The sequence below is a fragment of the Salvelinus fontinalis genome, unplaced genomic scaffold (assembly GCF_029448725.1).
Source record: "Salvelinus fontinalis isolate EN_2023a unplaced genomic scaffold, ASM2944872v1 scaffold_0071, whole genome shotgun sequence".
In the NCBI taxonomy this organism is placed as follows: domain Eukaryota; kingdom Metazoa; phylum Chordata; class Actinopteri; order Salmoniformes; family Salmonidae; genus Salvelinus; species Salvelinus fontinalis.
Genome location: NW_026600280.1, coordinates 255,382 through 278,698, shown reverse-complemented (window position 1 = coordinate 278,698; position 23,317 = coordinate 255,382). Strand labels below are relative to the sequence as shown.

At 40.5% G+C, this 23,317-nt stretch overlaps 2 protein-coding genes across 3 annotated transcripts in view; one reads left to right on the top strand and one right to left on the bottom strand.

The window, feature by feature from the left end:
• LOC129842851 (zinc finger protein 664-like) overlaps positions 1-23,317 on the bottom strand; it is a 295,528-nt gene that overhangs the window by 121,540 nt on the left and 150,671 nt on the right. The gene's annotated exons all lie outside the window — the stretch shown is intronic.
• LOC129842856 (gastrula zinc finger protein XlCGF17.1-like) lies at positions 10,365-21,749 on the top strand. The gene is made up of 4 exons (XM_055911548.1): positions 10,365-10,441; positions 17,691-17,748; positions 18,319-18,567; positions 19,227-21,749. Exons 3-4 carry the CDS (start codon positions 18,465-18,467, stop codon positions 20,204-20,206), a joined length of 1,083 nt encoding a protein of 360 aa, XP_055767523.1. The 5' UTR covers positions 10,365-10,441; positions 17,691-17,748; positions 18,319-18,464; the 3' UTR covers positions 20,207-21,749.

Here is a 23,317-nt window from a genome sequence, read left to right as displayed (position 1 = left end):
AATATTTCAGATTTATTAAATGTTTTATAACGAAAACAAAATGTAGCGCTAAATTAGCATAGCTATACCAGGCAGATTCGGCTAGGCGCCCACGGCCAGTTCACATGCACAACAGATATGATATAACATCGTAAATTGGGTCTTACTATGGCTGATCTTTCATCAGAATGTTGATCAAAGTGTCCTTTGTCAAGATGAGTCGTTGGTTCCGTTCAGAATTGTTCCTTTCCCACTCCATTTAGCACAAGTACTGGTCGAGTGGCACGGATCTCTCAAACGTAAATAAAATCAGACAACGGAACACCACAAAACTCCCGAAAAAATTCAAATAATCTGATTAAACTATATTGAAAAAACATACATTACGATGATCTGGTCACATGTATCAAACAAACTTCGAGACGGAGATAGTTTTCATCCATAATGGCCGCACAACAGAAGACAATCGCAGCTACAAGTCACACGATTTAGAGAACCGGAAGTTGTCGGTCACGCCAAAGAATTAGCTCTCATTTCACGTCAGTCCCAGATAAACAAGATATTTTTCCTCTGACGTCCTCTTGACACCCAGAGGAAGGCCAATGAGGTGTGTTTCGGGTCATAGGGGGCACGACCATATATAGGCAGAGCGTTGAAGCTGGCATACACATCTTGCTTTTTTCTTTTTGGTCATGGGAAGTGCTGTCAAATGACTTCTGTATCACTCAGAGACAAAATTGAAACGGTTTTAGAAACTAGAGATTGTTTTCTTTCCAATGGTATTATTTATATGCATATAGTAAGAGCAATAATTGAATAAGAGGCAGTTTAATCTGTAGAGCAAATTATGCTAATGGGAAAATAGCACCCCCTGTATTCTCAAGAAGTTAATTTATCCTACGGTTCTGACTTGGTGTACAGGGAGAACACTGTAAGAACGGCCCATGTTCTGAATTTTGTCGCTGTGCATTTCAAAAGTGGTGAACAAATAGTTATATTGACTACGTCCGTCCTAGCTCGCTCATTAATGTCTTAATCGAAATTACGGTTTGCCTCCTATCCGCTTGTCGTCCCCTTATGCCATAGTTTGTACATATCGATTGTAAGTAGAAACCACATTTGTTAAAGCAAGTCAGCCATGTTTTTTTTTTAAATGAGGCTGAATGAACTGTTTCGTTGCCAGACAAGGCTCCGCTGATAGCCAGGTGTAGCAGTGGTAAGTTGTTTGGACTATGCTTCTCGGTCAGCTTTATGTAACAGTTTGTGGGCACCCTTTCTCACCGTTATAGTGCAATTAATGTATTGTTTAGTAATGTGTTGTGTAGTGGCTTTGCTGGCATGCATCCCACTTTTTTATTTAATCTTTATTTAAGAGTTAAGCAGAAATTCTTATTTACAATGACGGCCAAACCCGGACGATGCTTGGCCAATTGTGCGCTTCCCTATGGCACTCCCAATCACGGTCGGATGTAATTTAGCCTGGATTCGAACCAGGGACTGTAGTGATGCCTCTTGCACTGAGATGCAGTGCCTTAGACCCCTGCGCCACTCGGGAGCCTTTAAAAGGTTTGCGCCCAACGTGGGGCAGGAGTTTGACGTCACAAGCGGGGAGCCCAGCCAACAGAGACTTGAGAAATGTGTTGGTACTCTTCTCCAGATCTGTGCCTCGCCACAAACCTGTCTCGAAGCTCGACGGACAATTTCTTTGATTTCATTGCTTGGTTTTTGCTCTGACATGCACTGTCAACTGTGGGACCTTATATATACAGGTGTGTTCCTTTTCCAAACATGTCCAATCATTTGAATTTACCACAGGTGGATTCCAGTCAACTTGTAGAAACATCTCAAGGATGATCAATGGAAACCGGATGCACTTGAGCTCAATTTGGCGTCTCAGAGCAAAGGGTCTGAATACTTACCAAATAAGGTATAAATTTGCTAAAATTTCTAAAAACCTGTTTTCGGTTTATCATTATGGGCTATTGTGTTTATATTGACAAGGGGAAAAATGCATTTAATCAATTTTCGAATAAGGCTGTAACGTAACAAAATGTGGAAAAAGTCACGGGCTCTTATATAATGCCCTGTATATGCTTCAAACAGATGTAAGGTTCTGAAATGGTAAACACAATGACATAATGGAAAATGCATGTCCAATGGTTATCTCTGTATTAGTATTACCCACATTAAAACACCTAGGTAGATCAGTGGTTATCTCTGTATTAGTATTACCAACATTAAAACACCAACAGTGGGGAGGACAAGAATTTGATACACTGCTGATTTTGCAGGTTTTCCTAATTACAAAGCATGTAGAGGTCTGTAATTTTTATCATAGGTACACTGAATCTAAAACAAAGAGACGGAATCTAAAACAAAAATCCAGAAAATCACATTGTATGTTTTTTAAGTAATTAATTTGCATTTCCACCTCCATGCTGAATAAAATTCCATTTAGTAAGTAACCATCTGTCTTAGGTAAGTTTTTATGGTTACATATCACACTATTTTGAGAGTCCCGGATTTATATTTACTATGTTACATCTAGTCTATGAGACGAGGCTGCACCTTGACCTACATTATAAACACGCAGCTCAAGAGGTGTGTTTTCCCTTCAGCATCTGCATGTGGCATAAGCTCACCCACCTCACAGCATGAATCTAAAATAGTTAATAACTTTGGCTGTGAGTGACGGGAAAAAATCAGACTAAGGCAATTACTTGAATAATTCAAAGGATGTTTTATTTACAAACTTGATAACCAAATTGTCATTTTTTTTATTGACTTCGCTATGAACTGAACTGCAGTACCGAAAATGCCCTCTGAGCACAGTGGAAAGCATGCTGATAGACTGGAAGCCTGCCCCCTTGATCCGAGAAGGGTGTAATTGCAGACCGCAATTAGGGGAGTTCTCTGATATCGGGTGTTTCATGATATCTAGTTTACACCAATTGATGCTCCCCATTGGTTTGTGTCCGTTTCTTTTGCGTTGGGACAACAGTTGTTGACAAATGTAGCATTGTAGCTAAAACTAACCCTTTTCCTCACCTTAATCTCAGTCTCCTAACCGCCACGTTAGTTATCCAAACCTGCATGGTAAACAAATCCCTAACCCTCACCCTTTTCCTAACCTTAACCTCAGACTCCTAACCTGCCAAGCTAATTCTCCTAACCTGCCACTTTAATTATCCTAACCTGCCACTTTAATTATCCTAACCTGTTATGTATGCTATGTTCCTAGTTAAATAAATACTTATTTTTTTAAACAAATTGTGTCCATCAGTTTCATAACACCGGAACTGACCAATGGCGTGTATCAATTGTTATTATAACAGGGAACATCCACATCAAGAAACTGTACAGTCGTGGTCAAAAGTTTTGAGAATGACACAAATATTAATTTCCACAAAGTTTGCTGCTTCAGTGTCTTTAGATATTTTTGTCAGATGTTACTATGGAATACTGAAGTATAATTACAAGCATTTCATATGTGTCAAAGGCTTTTATTGACAATTACATGAAGTTGATGCAAAGAGTCAATATTTGCAGTTTTGGCCCTTCTTTTTCTAAGACTTTTGCAATCTGCCTTGGCATGCTGTCAATTAACTTCTCGGCCATATCCTGACTGATGGCAGCCCATTCTATGCTTGGAGTGTGTCAGAATGTGTGGGTTTTTGTTTGTCCACCCGCCTCTTGTGGCTTGACCACAAGTTCTCAATGGGATTAAGGTCTGGGGAGTTTCCTAGCCATAGACCCAAAATATTGATGTTTTGTTCCCCGAGCCACTTAGTTATCTCTTTTGCCTTATGGCAAGGTGCTCCATCATGCTGGAAAAGGTATTGTTCGTCACCAAACTGTTCCTGGATGGTTGGGAGAAGTTGCTCTCAGAGGATGTGTTGGTACCATTCTTTATTCATGGCTGTGTTCTTAGGCACAATTGTGAGTGAGCTAATCCCTTGGCTGAGAAGCAACCCCACACATGAATGGTCTCAGGATGCTTTACTGTTGGCATGCCACAGGACTGATGGTAGCGCTCACCTTGTCTTCTCTGGACAAGCTTTTTCCGGATGCCCCAAACAATCGGAAAGGGGATTCATCAGAGAAAATGACTTTACCCCAGTCATCAGCAGTCCATTCCCTGTACCATTTGCACAATATCAGTCTGTCCCTGATGTTTTTCCTGGAGAGAAGTGGCTTCTTTGCTGCCCTTGACACCAGGCCATCCTCCAAAAGTCTTTGTCTCACTGTGCGTGCAGATGCACTCACACCTGCCTGCTGCCATTCCTGAGCAAGCTCTGTACTGGTGGTGCCCCGATCCCGCAGCTGAATCAACTTTAGGAGACGGTCCTGGCGCTTGCTGGACTTTCTTGGGTGCCCTGAAGCCTTCTTCACAACAATTGAACCGCTCTCCTTGAAGTTCTTATGATCCGATAAATGGTTGATTTAGGTGCAATCTTACTGGCAGCGATATCCTTGCCTGTGATGCCCTTTTTGTGCAAAGCAATGATGACAGCACATGTTTCCTTGCAGGTAACCATGATTGACAGAGGAAGAACAAGGATTCCAAGCACCACCCTCCTTTTAAAGCTTCCAGTCTGTTATTCGAACTCGATCAGCATGACAGAGTGATCTCCAGCCTTGTCCTCGTCAACACTCACACCTGTGTTAACGAGAGAATCACTGACATGTCACCTGGTCCTTTTGTGTCAGGGCTGAAATGCGGTGAAAATGTTTTTTGGGGATTCAGTGAATTTGCATGGCAAAGAGAGTCTGCAATTAATTGCAATTAATCTGATCACTCTTCATAGCATTCTGGAGTATATGCAAATTGCCATCATACAAACTGAGGCAGCAGACTGTGAAAATTTATATTTGTGTCATTCTCAAAACTTTTGGCCACGACTGTACAGTAGTTCTCCTACTGGGTGGCGCGGGGAATAGTTGAAAGAGCAATTGGTGCTGAGGAAGCTATGACAGTGGATGCCCCGCAACCTGTTGAGATTCCTGACGTCGTTCACCAGTTGAAGGATACCGATTGTAAAGATGAATTGTATGTGCGGCTGAAAGGTTTTTGGGAGTTCAGGAATTAACATTGGAAGCATTGCAGGCAGTGGTTGAAAAAGTACCTAATTGTCATATGTGAGTAAAAGTAAAGATACTTGAGTCCTTTCCTATCAAGGTAAAAGTGAAAGCCACTCAGTAAAATGCTACTTGAGTAAAAGTCTAAAAGTATTTGGTTTAGGCGGTCAGATGCCGAACAGTTGCTATACCAAGTGGTGATGCAGCGTCAAAACGTCATCAGAGCGCGCAAAAGGACATTGTACTGTCTACACTCGGTTTGTTGTTTACATTAAAACATTTTCATTAAATCAATTTTAATCCGAACAAACGTTTTGTTGCTAAGGATTCCACGACGCGGTTAGCCTTTACGGCTGGGACTGCAAGTTTGTGTTCCTTTGTTTTGCGTGGATTCAGTGAGTGCTAGCTGGCTGTACTACAGGCACCTGTCGTCGTCGTGGGAAAGACTCATTGTTATCTTTTGGTAAAACACCTGGTTGCAGGAGATCCTGAGGGAAATCGACGAGTATCAACAGCTTTACGCTATGGAGGAACAACATACTCCTTCGTGGAAAGATCCGACCACCTCACAAAATTACTTTAACCCGACAAAAAAAAGAAAAACAGATTCATCTACAGACACGGACGATTTACTTAGCAGGGCTGAAGGGGGGGTTTGGAGATCAGCCAGAGTGTAATTCTCACGCTCCAAAGAGAAAAACAAGACACTCACAGCCAAGGTAAAAATCCACGATTCCAACATGGATTGTCTACTCAGGGAAAACAGGGTGGTGGAGTCGCTACTAGACATGCGTGAAAATCTATTTTTTTCTTGGATTCCTGAGGACGCATCCAATAATCCAGAGGGCGTGATCAGAGAATTCATGCAATCCACCTTGAAACTTCCTATAGAGTCTGTAAACAAGGTGGCTTTCCACTGAGTACACGGACTTGGAGCTCGGAGCGACAAGACCAAGGGTCCCCGACCGATCATCGCAAAATGTGAACACTACCAAAGAAAAGGAGCTGATCAAAAGCAGAGGAAGGGAGTTTAAAGGGACCAAATTCGGTCTCAATGAACAATTTCTAAGGGAGATAAACGAACGACGTAAGAGACTGTATCCGGTACAAAGACAACAAAGGAAGGGTGGTAGGCGTGCCTTTATCATTGTGGACCAACTCTTTATAGATGGACAGCTATTCTGAGAGAGCTCCATAACACCGTGGCTGTACTAAATTCTACAGGGACTTCAGGTTACGAGAAAAAAATAGAAGGTATGGGAACTGTAAAATTATCTGAACATTATGAAGTGGATATGAACACACACATACTCAATTACATGCTTGCTTACACATACGGACTTATACATACACACACACACACCTGATCTCTCTCTCTCTCTCTCTCGCTCTCTTTTCTCATCTCTTCTCTCCCTTTCTCTCTCGTTGAGAACTGTTTTATAATTTAATGTGTTTATTGTTTGTCTATCTTTTTTATGTATTTGTCTACACGTTTATATATGTTTACAACAAGCAAGGGGAAGATATCAGAATAGGGGCATTGGGGAATAATAACATATTGTACGGAAAACATTTGTACTGTAGTGAAGTCGTCTCTAGAGTAATGCAAGGTCTCTTTCATGATCATGTGAAACATCAACTGCTATGGAAATGCTGGGTTATATTTTCAATTATGTTAAAGGTAATTATGATGCAACTATGATGGTGATACGATATGGATTACAATTATCATCATGAATATCAAGGCTATACGCACTACTTGTTACACACACAGACACTCAACCATGCACATTGGCAGAGTTATTATTTATTTGGACATCACAGATTATAGTCTTACTCTTATACAGACATTGTACACACTCTCACTATATCCCATCCAATATCATACACATCAACCCACTCAGATTTGCCACACACATAATATCTTGTCTCAATTTTCTAACATCTGTGGCATTGGCTCACAGGCAAACAGGCAAGGGAATAAAACAAATATTGCTGGAACCTATTTCTTGAATTGTAAATATCAGACATTTGAAAGCTCTAGTTTTGACCTTCATAATACCTCTGATGGCAGTAACTTTACAAAGACAAATTATGGTCAATTTTGACTGAGAATAGTATCTAGTTACAGTAAGGGGTGAAATAAGTGTAGCCAGTTATAATTGTAATGGTTTAGCAGTTTATAAAAAAAGATCCGTCTTTACATGGCTAAAAGAAAAGGAATATAACATATACTGTTAACAGGAAACTCACTCTACATCCTTAGATGAAGTTGTGTGGAAAAAGGAATATAACGTATACTGTTTACAGGAAACTCACTCTACATCCTTAGATGAAGTTGCGTGGGAAAAGGAATGGGGAAAGGGTGTGATGACATTAATTAACAATCATTTCGATCTGAATGTGCAAATAATCAGGAATGATTTGCAAGGAAGGTGGATCCTTTTGAATATGAAAGTGGACGAAAAAGAGATTTGGCTCATTAATTTATATGGTCCAAATCAGGATGATCCACATTTCTTCGAGAAGATTTATACCAATTTATTGAACTGACAGGCAACAGATGATCTAATCATTATGGTAGGAGACTATAACACAGTGTTAAGTCCGCTCTCTCCACTGGCTTCCAGTTGAAGCTCGCATCCGCTACAAGACCATGGTGCTTGCCTACGGAGCTGTGAGGGGAACGGCACCTCCGTACCTTCAGGCTCTGATCAGGCCCTACACCCAAACAAGGGCACTGCGTTCATCCACCTCTGGCCTGCTCGCCTCCCTACCTCTGAGGAAGTACAGTTCCCGCTCAGCCCAGTCAAAACTGTTCGCTGCTCTGGCACCCCAATGGTGGAACAAACTCCCTCACGACGCCAGGTCAGCGGAGTCAATCACCACCTTCCGGAGACACCTGAAACCCCACCTCTTTAAGGAATACCTAGGATAGGATAAAGTAATCCTTCTAACCCCCCCCCCCCCTTAAAAGAGTTAGATGCACTATTGTAAAGTGGTTGTTCCACTGGATATCATAAGGTGAATGCACCAATTTGTAAGTCGCTCTGGATAAGAGCGTCTGCTAAATGACTTAAATGTAAATGTTAAGTACCTCAATGGACCCTAAAGCTAATCACTCTACAAACTATCATCACCGTGCCCTTAAGGAAATCAGAAATATTATGGACACATTAGAAATAGTAGATATTTGGAGACTAAAAAACCCCGACCTAGTGAGATATACATGGAGGAGACTTAATCAAGCTAGTCGTCTTGAATACTTTCTTGTCTTTTTCTCTCTTGCATCAAAGGTTTAAAAAGTTTTAATAGGAGACAGAATGCGATCGGATCATCATCTAATTGGCAATCACATAACTCTTATATGTTTTCCACGTGGACGTGGATTTTGGAAATTTAATCAAAGTTTACTGGAGGACAACTTATTTTTAACTAAGACAAAATAATTTATAACTGATTTTTTTCCAGTATAATATAGGTTCAGCAAATCCGTTTGCTGTTTGGTATACCTTTAAATGTACCTTCAGGGGTCATTCAATTCAATATTCATCAATAATAAAAAAGCAGTTTCTGGCTAAAGAGCCAAGACTAACAAGGGAAATCCATGAACTAATAGTACAGGTAGATAGCAATAAAAAGGATACTACAGAGATACAAAATAAGTTAGAGGAAAAACAAAAAGAACTTGAGGAACTTATTCAAGAACGATCTAATGTAATCTATTACAAAAATAAAGCAAACTGGATGGAATATGGAGAAAAATGCACAAAATTCTTCCTGAATCTCCAATACAGGAACGCTAACAAAAATAATTTGCAGAAACTCGTTACTGAAGACGGAGTCATCTATGATTCTCCGAATTATATTTTAAAAGAGGAAGCTACTTATTTTAGGCAGATGTTCTCTTTTCCATCTCATCCTTTCCCGCTGAATGAAGATTATGGTAAGGAATTCTTTCCAAATAATATAAAAAAAATGGAAAATTAACAAATGTACAGAAAGATCAGTGCAAAGGCCAAATTACAGAGGAAGAACTTTTTGAAGCAATTAAATCCTTTCAGTCTGGAAAAAACCCAGGGCTTGATGGCATACCTGTAACGATCGTCGGATGAGGAATAGGAAGGATCGGACCAAAACGCAGTGTGGTAAGTGTCCATGTTAATTTTAATAAATAAACTGAACACTGCAATAACAAATAAAACAACCAAGAGAGTGAACGAAACGAAACAGTTCTGTAAGGTGAAGAAACACAAAACAACTACCCACATGGGACAAGAACATCCCTGCCGGCCAAACCCTCTCCTGGATTACACTGGGCCAATTGTGCACCGCTCCATGGGTCTCCCAGTCGTGGCCGGCTGTGACAGAGCCTGGACTCGAACCAGGATCTCTAGTTGCACAGCAAACAGCAGTGCATTAGACCACTGTGCCACTCGGGAGGCCTGATATTTAAATGTTTTATTCACTACCGGTACTCTAGTTGGTAGAGATACACCAATAGGTGAAGCCTGAAATAAAACATTGAAGAAGAACTAGCACTAAAAGTGACGTTAGGATATAAAAGTTATCCTGTACAAGCTTTTGTGCTGAATACATTACGTTGTTACAGGTGTCAAGGTTATGGGCATGTGGCAGCAGTGTTTTGGAGGGAGGTTCCTGGGTGTGAGAAGTGTGCAGAAGGGCATGAGACAAAGGAATGTGTAGCATTGGGGAAAGTAGTGGTATGTGTTAATTGTAGGGGTGCCCATGGGGCTGGGGATCAGAAATGTCCCGTGCGAGAGAGGCAGGTTGAGGTTTCCAGGGTTAGGGTAGTGCAGAAGTTGTCATATGCTGAGGCAGGGAAGAAAGTAGAGTAAGACGGGTCAAGGGGGACGAATTCTGGGAGGAGCGGTGTGAGTAGTAGATTTGTACCAGTACAGAGGTGTTAAACCAACAAGTGATATATTTTTCGGTAAGATTGGATTTTTGTCATTTATAGCAATGGTTATCAACTGTACTATAGGAATGGAATGGAGGTAGCTGAAAACTGAGGTTCTAGTGGCAGCTGCAGAGAAGTATTTGTGTGTGCGAGACTTGACATCAAAAGAGTTACAGGGTGTGTTAAGTGGTGGTGTCCCATCCTTTCAGGTTGTTGGCCTGAGATAGCACTAAATAGATTTAAATAGTGGAGTAGGGTGGTATATTTGTGAGTGTAGATAGTCGCGTATTTGTTTATTTTTCCAAGCGAAGTATTAACGAGTTGTACTCCAGTCTAGTAGGTGGGGGTAATGCAACATGCATCGGATGCCAACTGCCGTTAAAACCTCAGAAGAAGAAGGAGCACAAGAACTGTGCTATGAAGTCGATAGCTTTTGTGTCCGTTTCAAATGTATTACTACAGGTATGTAATAGCACGTTTACACTTTATAATATCGAAAGAACATGTCATAACATGTTAGGTAGTAAATCCGTCAAGGTATTGTCACGTTTGGTAAAGGTTTTATGACGTTTTTGTTGTGTCAAACCGAGTGAGTGAAGATCGTGATAAGTCACATCGTTAGAGACTGGGTTTGTCTGAGTGAATGAAAATACATTATTTCGTCAAGATAAATTCATAAAGAATCCATGTATTTGAGATTTCTGAGTTCGTTTTACATGTTATTGTTTTGTTGTGTAATGTTTTTTTACGAGCTGATAAAATGGCGGCGGCAACTCTGTCTGAGTCAATGGACTTCAGTGCAGACAGTGAGGTTGCACCAGAGAGACAATTTCACGGTTGCTCTACTGTTTTGAAGCTGAATGTAATGATTATCAGTTTTCTACATGTGTACTAATATTCAGACACATTCAGTTGTTTCTATGTTATCTATTTTTGTTACTATGGTGTGAATGGTAAATACAAATGGTTTTTGTTTTTGCGAGTTGAATCACATTGTATTGGTCACATGCGCCAAATACAATGTGTAGACTTTACACTGAAACTCTTCCTTCCAATAGTACATAGTTAATAAATATAACAACTGGTAGACTTTACACTGAAACTTCCTTCCAATAATACATAGTTAATAAATATAACAACTGGTAGACTTTACACTGAAACTTCCTTCCAATAATACATAGTTAATAAATTAAGGGAAATATTTTCTAAAGAAAGTAATAGTAGCACAAGGAGTACCAGTACCGAGTCAATGTGCAGGGTGGTAATACAGGATCAATGTGCAGGGTGGTAATACAGGATCAATGTGCAGGGTGGTAATACAGGATCAAAGTGCAGGGTGGTAATACAGGATGAATCTGCAGGGTTAATTGAGGTAATACAGGATGAATCTGAAGGGTTAATTGAGGTAATACAGGATCAATCTGCAGGGTTAATTGAGGTAATACAGGATCAATCTGCAGGGTTAATTGAGGTAATACAGGATCAATCTGCAGGGTTAATTGAGGTAATACAGGATCAATCTGCATGGTTAATTGTGGTAATACAGGATGAATCTGCAGGGTTAATTGTGGTAATACAGGACGAATCTGCAGGGTTAATTGAGGTAATACAGGATCAATCTGCAGGGTTTATTGAGGCAATACAGGATCAATCTGCAGGGTTAATTGAGGCAATACAAGATGAGTCTGCAGGGTTAATTGTGGTAATACAGGACGAATCTGCAGGGTTAATTGAGGTAATACAGGATGAATCTGCAGGGTTAATTGAGGTAATACAGGATCAATCTGCAGGGTTAATTGAGGTAATACAGGATGAATCTGCAGGGTTAATTGAGGTAATACAGGATGAATCTGCAGGGTTCATTGAGGTAATACAGGATGAATCTGCAGGGTTCATTGAGGTAATACAGGATGAATCTGCAGGGTTCATTGAGGTAATACATGAATCTGCAGGGTTAATTGAGGTAATACAGGATGAATCTGCAGGGTTAATTGAGGTAATACAGGATGAATCTGCAGGGTTAATTGTGGTAATACAGGATGAATCTGCAGGGTTAATTGTGGTAATACAGGATGAATCTGCAGGGTTAATTGAGGAAATACAGGATGAATCTGCAGGGTTAATTGAGGTAATACAGGATGAATCTGCAGGGTTAATTGAGGCAATACAGGAGGAATCTGCAGGGTTAATTGAGGTAATACAGGATGAATCTGCAGGGTTAATTGAGGTAATACAGGATGAATCTGCAGGGTTAATTGAGGTAATACAGGATCAATCTGCAGGGTTAATTGAGGTAATACAGGATGAATCTGCAGGGTTAATTGATGTAATACAGGATGAATCTGCAGGGTTAATTGAGGTAATACAGGATGAATCTGCAGGGTTAATTGAGGTAATACAGGATGAATCTGCAGGGTTAATTGAGGTAATACAGGATCAATCTGCAGGGTTAATTGAGGTAATACAGGATCAATCTGCAGGGTTAATTGAGGTAATACAGGATCAATCTGCAGGGTTAATTGAGGTAATACAGGATCAATCTGCAGGGTTAATTGAGGTAATACAGGATGAATCTGCAGGGTTAATTGAGGTAATACAGGATGAATCTGCAGGGTTAATTGAGGTAATACAGGATGAATCCGCAGGGTTAATTGAGGTAATACAGGATGAATCCGCAGGGTTAATTGTGGTAATACAGGATGAATCTGCAGGGTTAATTGTGGTAATACAGGATGAATCTGCAGGGTTAATTGTGGTAATACAGGATGAATCTGCAGGGTTAATTGTGGTAATACAGGATGAATCTGCAGGGTTAATTGAGGTAATACAGGATGAATCTGCAGGGTTAGTTGAGGTAATACAGGATGAATCTGCAGGGTTAATTGTGGTAATACTGAGGAACTCGACGCTCTCGACCCGCTCCACTACATCCCCGTCAAGGTGAATGGGGGGCGTGTTTGGCCCTCTGTTTCCTTTAGTCCTTGATAAGCTCCTTAGTTTTGCCCATGTTGAGGGAGAGGTTGTTGTCCTAACACCACACTGCCAGGTCTCTGACCTACTCCCTATAGGCTGTCTCGTCGTCGTCGGTGATCAAGCCTACCACCGTAGGCGATTAAATGTATTATGCGAGAAATGGCGATGTAAACGGCTTTATGTACAAATCTTGCTATAATAACCACAATATGGAAGTTTTATTTTTTTTAAATTTTTTATTTCACCTTTATTTAACCAGGTAGGCTAGTTGAGAACAAGTTCTCATTTGCAACTGCGACCTGGCCAAGATAAAGCATAGCAGTGTGAACAGACAACAACACAGAGTTACACATGGAGTAAACAATAGACAAGTCAATAACATGGTAGAAAAAAGAGAATCTATATACAATGTGTGCAAAAGGCATGAGGTAGGCAATAAATCGAATAATTACAATTTAGCAGATTAACACTGGAGTGATAAATCATCAGATGATCATGTGCAAGAAGAGATACTGGTGTGCAAAAGTGCAGAAAAGTAAATAAATAAAAGCAGTATGGGGATGAGGTAGGTAAATTGGGTGGGTAGTTTACAGATGGACTATGTACAGCTGCAGCGATCGGTTAGCTGCTCGGATAGCAGATTTTTAAAGTTGTTGAGGGAGATAAAAGTCTCCAACTTCAGAGATTTTTGCAATTCGTTCCAGTCGCAGGCAGCAGAGAACTGGAAGGAAAGGCGTCCAAATGAGGTTTTGGCTTTAGGGATGATCAGTGAGATACACCTGCTGGAGCGCGTGCTACGGGTGGGTGTAGCCATCGTGACCAGTGAACTGAGATAATGCGGCACTTTGCCTAGCATAGCCTTGTAGATGATCTGGAGCCAGTGGGTCTGACGACGAACATGTAGCGAGGGCCAGCCGACTAGGGCATACAGGTCGCAGTGGTGGGTCGTATAAGGTGCTTTAGTAACAAAACGGATGGCACTGTGATAAACTGCATCCAGTTTGCTGAGTAAACTTGAAGTAAACTTGGAGTCACGCGATGATACGGTGTGTGGTCCTCCCACTACCGCTCGGGAAACCATGCAGTTTATTACAGATTAAACAACAGGATTACCTTCACAGCTTGGTGAAAGTGCAAGGTTATCTTGATACTCCTTTCCAATACATTTCCAGGGTCTTATTCTGGTGACATTGTGATCGACGCTTGACTGCCGTTTGACAAATAAAAACACACCTCTTGATCTGCGTGTTTATAATGTAGGTCAAGGAGCAGCCTCGTCTCATAGACTAGATGTAACATAGTAAATATAAATCTGGGACTCTTAAAATAGTGTGATAGGTAAAATAAAAAAAGAAATAAATGAATAAAAAAACACAAAACTAATAAAGGAACACACAGTCACCAACAATATATCCCTGGCGTCAATACTTTCAACTGGCTCAGCTCGCTGTTACAGTACAGCACCACCAAATTCCATTTATTAAGTAACCATCTGTCTTATGTAACCATAAAAACGTAACATATCATACTCTTTTTTTATTCATTTATTTCTGGTACTCTCCTACCTGAGAGGCATGAGGCCTGTGTGGCGTTGCACTGTTAAAATCATCCCAGTGTGGAGATGAAACACCTGTGTGTTACAAAGCCACATGCTCTGTCCTCTCTGATCTACCTAGGTGTTTTAATGTGGGTAATACAGAGATAATACTAATACCGAGAGAACCACTGCTCTACCTAGGTGTTTTAATGTGGGTAATACAGAGATAATACTAATACCGAGAGAACCACTGCTCTACCTAGGTGTTTTAATGTGGGTAATACAGAGATAATACTAATACAGAGATAACCACTGCTCTACCTAGGTGTTTTAATGTGGGTAATACAGAGATAATACTAATACCGAGAGAACCACTGCTCTACCTAGGTGTTTTAATGTTGGTAATACTAATACAGAGATAATACTAATACAGAGATAACCACTGCTCTACCTAGGTGTTTTAATGTGGGTAATACAGAGATAATACTAATACCGAGAGAACCACTGCTCTATCTAGGTGTTTTAATGTGGGTAATACAGAGATAATACTAATACAGAGATAACCACTGCTCTACATAGGTGTTTTAATGTGGGTAATACAGAGATAATACTAATACCGAGAGAACCACTGCTCTACCTAGGTGTTTTAATGTGGATAATACTAATACAGAGATAACCACTGCTCTACCTAGGTGTTTTAATGTGGATAATACTAATACAGAGATAACCACTGCTCTACCTAGGTGTTTTAATGTGGATAATACTAATACAGAGATAATACTAATACAGAGACAACCACTCAGTGGTGGGCCGTCAGGGCCTGCAAGGCCTTCTCTGCTGGCCTAAACATCATCAGAATATATCTTTTTTTTAAATATATTTTCCCACAAATATGTATTAAATTATTCCCCAGAGTAAGAGTTATACTCTTCATTTCATAGCTTTCCTCTTGGTTGCACTGCTTCCAGCCCCAGGTTGAGATTTGGAGGGCTGGTCTTTACGTTAGATCTTTTATCCAATCATATTCAGCCATCATGTGTTGCCAGGGGTCTAAAATCTGCCCTCAGGCCTTCAGAATCAACAGTGCGGGCGCTTGTAGCTTAAAGTGAATGGAAATTAAAATTTTGTGTCAACCAATCAGCTTTAGAGTTGGCTATTGTACGCCTGCTGGCTGGCTCCAGTGTTACACAGGAGCCAGCTAGCAGGCCTAGGGCGTCCACGTCTTTTGATTGGATTACCAATATTGAGAGGCAGGTCCTATGGGCAGGTCTATGCAGATCTAGGAAACTAAATTTGATAAACGAATTAATTCGCGTTCTAATGTTTTTTGAACCCACAATGGCGGAAGGAGGAGAAGATATCGATTTGGTCGAGGATATAATTATAACGCCATTCTCAAGACGAACTTTTCAAGAAAAGTTAGACATTGCCTGTCACAGGCGGAAAGGGGTTCGTTCGTTCGCCACTTTCAAAGTTTCAACTATGAGCGCTGTCAATGGCTCACACTTACAAGCAATGGTGCTTTTGAAAACGTTTGGGGACACCAGAGTGGAGCTACAGCTCTCACTCGTCCTGCGTTATGTGACGGACACAGGAGTCAAGGAGCGATTTATCCGGTTTGAAGATGTGACAAGCGGCAAGCGAGCTGATGACATTGCCGCTCTTATTTCCCGTTTCTTGGAGGAAAATGAATGTAGTCTGGATAAAGTTGTGGCACAGTGTTTTGATGGCGCAGCAGTCATGGCATCTGGACTCAATGGGGTGCAGGCTAAAGTTAAGGAGAGGGCACCGATGGCCTTATTCATTCACTGCTATGCACATCGACTAAATTTAGTACTGACTCAAGGAGCCTCAAAGCTTAAAGAATGCAAGGTCTTCTTTGCCAACCTCAATGGCCTTGCAGCATTTTTCTCACGATCCCCTAAGCGCACGCAACTGTCTAATAATCAGTCTTTGGTGAGTAGGCATACAATGCATGTTATTTTTTATTAAATGTGTATGTATGTTTCGCATTTTATTTCGTTAATATTAAATAGCCTATATATTAACAAAATAAAATGGCAAATAGCCTATGTTGCAAATTTTGTTTTTTATTTTCAGTGAATAGTTATGTGTCTTTATCATCACGGTGAAACTGCTTTGGGTGCGACAATGCGCTGTTTAGTGAACACACTGTATTTATTTTTTGGGGGACTTAAAGCTCAAAGTTTGTGGACCAGAAATGGATAGAAGAAGAATATTAATATAACTCTGTTGCACTCGACTATGTTCTTGCCTATTAGTTGAACTGTACTGTATTGTACTCTTCCCCTGCAATTCTCTGAAAAAAATGTCAATTTCAAGGTGACGCAACGCCTGGTTATACTGCGTTTCTGTCTAAATGTATAGTGTCTAGAGCCATGGCATCTAAATGATGGTAATAACAGGTGGATTAATTCAGGTGGGACTGTGTAGGACCTCACTGAAGGCCCAGGCGCCAGGCCCACGGCACGCTACTGCAACCACTTATCTACCCAGGTGTTTTAATGTGGGTAATACAGAGATAATACTAATACCGAGATAACCACTGCTCTACCTAGGTGTTTTAATGTGAATAATACTTGTACAGAGATAACCACTGCTCTACCTAGGTGTTTTAATGTGGATAATACGAATACAGAGATAATACTAATAGAGAGAACCACTGCTCTACCTAGGTGTTTTAATGTGGATAATACTAGTACAGAGATAATACTAATACCGAGATAACCACTGCTCTACCTAGGTGTTTTAATGTGAATAATACTTGTACAGAGATAACCACTGCTCTACCTAGGTGTTTTAATGTGGGTAATACAGAGATAATACTAATACCGAGATAACCACTGCTCTACCTAGGTGTTTTAATGTGAATAATACTAGTACAGAGATAACCACTGCTCTACCTAGGTGTTTTAATGTGGATAATACGAATACAGAGATAATACTAATAGAGAGAACCACTGCTCTACCTAGGTGTTTTAATGTGGATAATACTAGTACAGAGATAATACTAATACCGAGATAACCACTGCTCTACCTAGGTGTTTTAATGTGGATAATATGAATACAGAGATAATATTAATAGAGAGAACCACTGCTCTTCCTAGGTGTGTAATGTTTATGTCCAATGGCCGATGAGCACCGATACGTTTTATCTATAATTTCTCATTATTTCTCTAGGCTGAAACACCTTCATTTTGGAGCTGCCTTACTCAAAACAAAAGAGGGGGAGTGGTCGGTACTGTTTGATTAATTGTTCATATCACACACTCTTTCTCCACACACACACACACATACACACACTCCCCCCTATATCTACCTCTCCCAGCAGGTCAGTCCATTACTCTCTCTTTCTCTCACTTTCTCTGTCCTCTCTCTGTCCTCTCTCCCTCTCTCTGTCCTCTTTCTCTTTTTCTGTCCTCTTTCTCTGTCCTCTCTCTGTCCTCTCTCCCTCTCTCTGTCCTCTCTCCCTCTCTCTGTCCTCTCTCCCTCTCTCTGTCCTCTCTCCCTCTCTCTGTCATCTCTCCCTCTCTCTGTCATCTCTCCCTCTCTCTGTCATCTCTCCCTCTCTCTGTCCTCTGTAATTTAAAGTGTGTACTTTGTCTAATGTGAATTAATGTTTTACATTTACATTTAAGTCATTTAGCAGACGCTCTTATCCAGAGCGTTTTGTTGTCAATGATTAATTACCTGATATATGGAAATGAGAGAAATTAACAAAATAAATTTTTTATTATGTTATAATAAAGAAAGTGGCAGAACTGTCAAGACAATAACTTTTTGTGTCCGTTTCTCATTATATCTACAGGATGACTTGAATTAAGTCTGAAGCCGGTAACATCAACAGTGAGGACAAACCCATCCTGCCTCTTTCCTTCCACACTGAGTAGAAACCTACAGTCACTGGGTCCTGATTGTGACAGTGGAGCCCAGTTTGCACTGCAGGATCCAGAGATGGCATCAGTGAAGCTGGATGACTGCAGTCAAACACTAGAGCTGAATGTCAACATTAAAGATGAAGAAGAGGAGGAGAATATTGGGAAATCTGTTTCTCATGGTAAGAGCAGGTTCTATCTAACTAAGTTTGTTGTTCGTTCCAACTTGCCACTGTGTATGAAAAGTTACAGTAGAACTGTTTCATGATGAACTGTTTCAATGAGAAGGTAGATGTTATTTCATGCTACTGAGACTTGCATGGTTTGACACCAGTATTGTCAGCATGTGTTTTATTCACTGGGCTGTCTGGAGTGATCAGAGAGGAGACTAAAGATGTGAAGTAGTTAAGTTCTGTGATACGGCTGTGTAGTTTCTAACTCTTGTGATAGTGAATGGAGGATGATATGGCTCATAGTGTTTGACTTTCGCCCCTTTTTAGTTTTTGACTCCTACCCAGTTTTAAAATAGTTTTATTCCCGTTCTGTAATTGTACAGCCGACTTACATGAATTTATATGTCACCCGGAACAGCCAGAAGAGGACTGGCCACCCCTCAGAGTCTGGTTCCTCTTTAGGTTTGTTCCGAGGTTCCTGCTTTCTAGCGAGTTTTTCGTGGCCACTGTGCTTCTACAACTGCATTGCTTGCTCTTTGGGGATTTTAGGCTGGGTTTCTGTAAAGCACTTTGTGACAACTACTGATGTGAAAAGGGCTTCATAAAATACATTTGCTTGACATGTATATCACACCAACTGACTGGTTCTTCTGATGTTGTTCACACAGGAGACCATGTTGAGACATTCTCTACATCCAGAGAGCAACAGCAGGAAGATCACAGAGCTAAGAGGTCTCACCACTGCCCACATTGTGTGGAGATTTTCCCATTTCTATCAAAGCTAAAAATACATCTACAAATACACACAGGAGAGAAGCCTTACTCCTGCTCTGACTGTGGGGTGAGTTTCGCTCGACTGGATACCTTAAAAACACACCAACGTATACATACGGGAGAGAAGCCTTACTACTGCCCTGACTGTGGGGATAGTTTCTCTCAAATGAGCAGCTTAAAAGCACACCAACAAATACATACAGGAGAGAAGCCTTACTCCTGCTCTGATTGTGGGAAGAGTTTCTCCCGATCGGATACCTTGAAATCACATGAACGTATACATACAGGAGAGAAGCCTTACTACTGCTCTGACTGTGGAAAACGTTTCTCCCGATTGGATAACTTGAAATCACATGAACGTATACATACAGGAGAGAAGCCATACTCCTGTTCTGACTGTGGAAAATGCTTCAAAACATTAACTGAGCTAAAAGTACATCAGAGAACACATACAGGAGAGAGGCGTTACTTCTGCTCTGACTGTGGAAAATGTTTTAAAACATCAACTGAGCTAAACCTTCATCAGAGAACACATACAGGAGAGAAGCCTTACTTCTGCTCTGACTGTGGGAAGAGTTTCTCCCGATTGGATTCCTTAAAAACACATGAACGTATACATACAGGAGAAAACCCTTACTCCTGCTCTGACTGTGTAAAATGCTTCAAAACATCAACTGAGCTAAAAGTTCATCAGAGAACACACACAGGAGAGAAGCCTTATTACTGCTCTGTCTGTGGAAAATGTTTTAAAACATCAAATGAGCTAAAAGTTCACCAGAGAACACACACAAGAGAGAAGCCTTACGTCTGCTCTGGCTGTGGCAAGAGTTTCTCTCACCAGAGCAACTTAAAAACACACCAACGTGTACATTAAGGAGAAAAGCCTCATCAGTTCTCTGACCAGCTAAGAATAAAGTCACTCCATCACTTAATTCATCTCATAAAAGAAGTTGTAACGTTGAATTGGATCAAATGAAGAAAGTATAGAACACTATTGTAATCCTATTGTTTCTCACTGTGAAAGAACTGTCCAGAGGAAAGGGAGCATTACATAATGTTAGCCTCTCTTTACTTTACTGATCAGTGTGCACCTTGTCAGTTTTAGTGTGCTTTGTTTTGTTAGCTTCTACTGTAAAGATGTGCACTTAGTGTTGACCCTGTGTGAGGCTTCTCATTTTGATTTGAGATTTGTCAGACACTAGTCTGACAATTGACTAGGTGGTACTGCTTCCCTCTCAGCCTGGTCTGACTCTGTCTGTGCGGAGAGTTTCAACTGGGCAGCTTAAAAACACACCAACATTTACACGTAGGAGAGAAGCCTTACTCCTGCTCTGTGGTAGGATGGGCGTGTAACTCAAACGTCTAGCCAAAGGTTGCGTTTTTGAATCTCATCACAGAGGACTTTAGCATTTTAGCTAATTAGCAACGTGGTTACATGTGATCTGCACTTGTGAGGCCGGTTGGATGTACTGCAAAATTCTCTAAAAGGACGTTAGAGGTGTCTTATGGTAGAGATATAAATATTGAGTTCTCTGGCAACAGCTCTGGTGGACATTCCTGCAGTCATCATGAGAATTGCACATTCCCTAAACTTGAGACGTCTGTGACATTGTGTGGCCTTTTATTGTCCCCCAGCACAAGGTGAACCTGTGTAATGATCATGCTGTTTTATCAGCATCTTGATATGGATGGATGTTAATATGGAATATCTTGGCAAAGGCTGAAATGCTCACTAACAGGGATATAAACAAAGTTGTGCACAACATTTGAGAGACATTAGCTTTTTGTGCATATGGAACATTGCTGTTTTTTTTTATTTCAGCTCATGAAACCAACACTTTACATGTTTAGTTTATATTGGTAGTCCAATGTAATGTAACCAAACATATTAAATGGAGTGGCATGGATAATATAATACGTTTTGCTCTGAGACCAGGTTGTCCCTCTGCAGTATTCTGTGGGAAGGAGCTAGTATACACTTTTTTTATTTATTGAACCTTTATTTAACTAGGCAAGTCAGTTAAGAACAAATTCTCATTTACAATGATGGCCTAGATACAGTGGGATAACTGCCTTGTTCAGAAGCAGAACAACAGATTTTTACATTGTCACCTCGGGGATTTGATCTAGCAACCTTTTGGTTACTGGCCTAATGCTCTAACCACTAGGCTACCTTCCGCCCCTAACATGTATCAGATAGAGATGGTGTGATGATCACTTTTCACCATTAGTTTGGGGGGATTATTTTACAACTTTATTTAATGATACACAGTTTATGAAATGAATACATGTGTTTATTAATTGTCTTTAAAACTAGATGAGTTATTTTAGTTACTGATCATGAATGTGTTTGGATAACTGCATTGAAGAAAACTTTATTGATCTGCCAATGAAAAATAAAGTTACATGAATATGTACTGGTCAACCTCTTCTTCTCTTTAGTATTCAGTTCTTCATATTAGATCTGACAGTATGAATGGTTCTTATGGTTGTATTCAGTTCTTCATATTAGATCCGACAGTATGAATGGTTCTTATGGGCTGAGTGCCTGGAGTGTTTTTGTATGACTGCAGTCAGGATTTCTCTCTGTCCCTGTAATTGAGTTGTTATTAAAGCCGCACACAGACATGGTCTCTTTTTTTGTTTTCTTGAGTAAGGCAGCTCCAAAATGCAGGTCTTTCAGCCTCGCTCAGTGCTTTCTGTGGAGGTGGGGCAAGCCCACAGAAAATACGGAGCTTTGTGCCGTGATTGGCTAAGTGTTCTGTCATTCATGGGGACAATACATCACTGCCAAGTCTAAGGGTAGAACTTGAAAATTCAAGCCCCTTGGGTGCTGCCATAGAGTTACATTAGAAGTGCCCATCCAAGAAGGCTCAAGGTCATTGTCCACAGAGAAAATAACGTCAAATCATGTGATATCTACAGTCGCTTTGATTGGACTGATCATGTCAACATCATACTTTCAAAATCTGAGCTAGCAGTCATCATCATGAATTAAGTCGACAATCTACTGGCAAATCCTTTTTAATCTTTGTCATATGAAGAGAAATAATGACAAATTATAGATAAAGTATCAGTGCTCATCGGCCGTTGGACATTAACAGTACACAACAAGTTGGAAATTGCAAATTCAACAATGAGTGGTTTGTCAGGGAATCAGTGGCTAACTGCAAGCATTGCAAAGCAATCATTAGCCTGCTATTCAGTGGAGTGGCTCTGTGGTCTCAAGTCTAAGATTAAGGGGCTCTTTTCCTAGTTTAAAATTGTAAACGTTCAACATTGGCCGTGCTGTCAATGAAGCTTGATTTGTGCCGCGCTCAAAACAACTTCACTCGGTTCTGCAAAATCTGACTTGAGTGAGTTCAAGACAACTGGGAACTCGAGGGGAAAAACAAGCTACGACTGAGAAAATAGGTTTTAAACTTTCATCCAACTCGGAATTGTAAATTGGGAACTCGGGCCTCTTTCTACAGCTACGACCTGAAGATCACTGACGTCATCATGATTACATTTTTTTCCCCCCGAGTTCCCAGTTGTCTTGAAAGCACCATAAATCCAGAGAATGCCAGACTTTGATGACAAAATATGCCCACGAAGGACTGCTGCGCCACCTTCCTGTTCATTTGAGCACAGCATAACAAGGTGAGTCCAAAAATGTCTTGTCTGCTCCTGCATAAATGATGTAATATTCCAGGGAAATGTGTATACTGTAGCTAAGAAAGTAATACTAAGTGTATGTTGTGTAGTAAGATGTTAGTAGCCCATGTGCCTCACTCTAATAATTTGGTCTATTTTCACCTCTTAATTTTGTCTCCTGTTCTGACTTGGTGGTTCACATGTAGCCTATAACCTGTTTTTGAGAAATGTAATCATTGAATATTGCAAGAATTTTCATTGTCTGCGTGTATGCCTTTTATTTATCCTACGTTCTGACTTGGCGTACAGGGAGAACACTGTAAGAACGGCCCATGTTCTGAATTTTGTC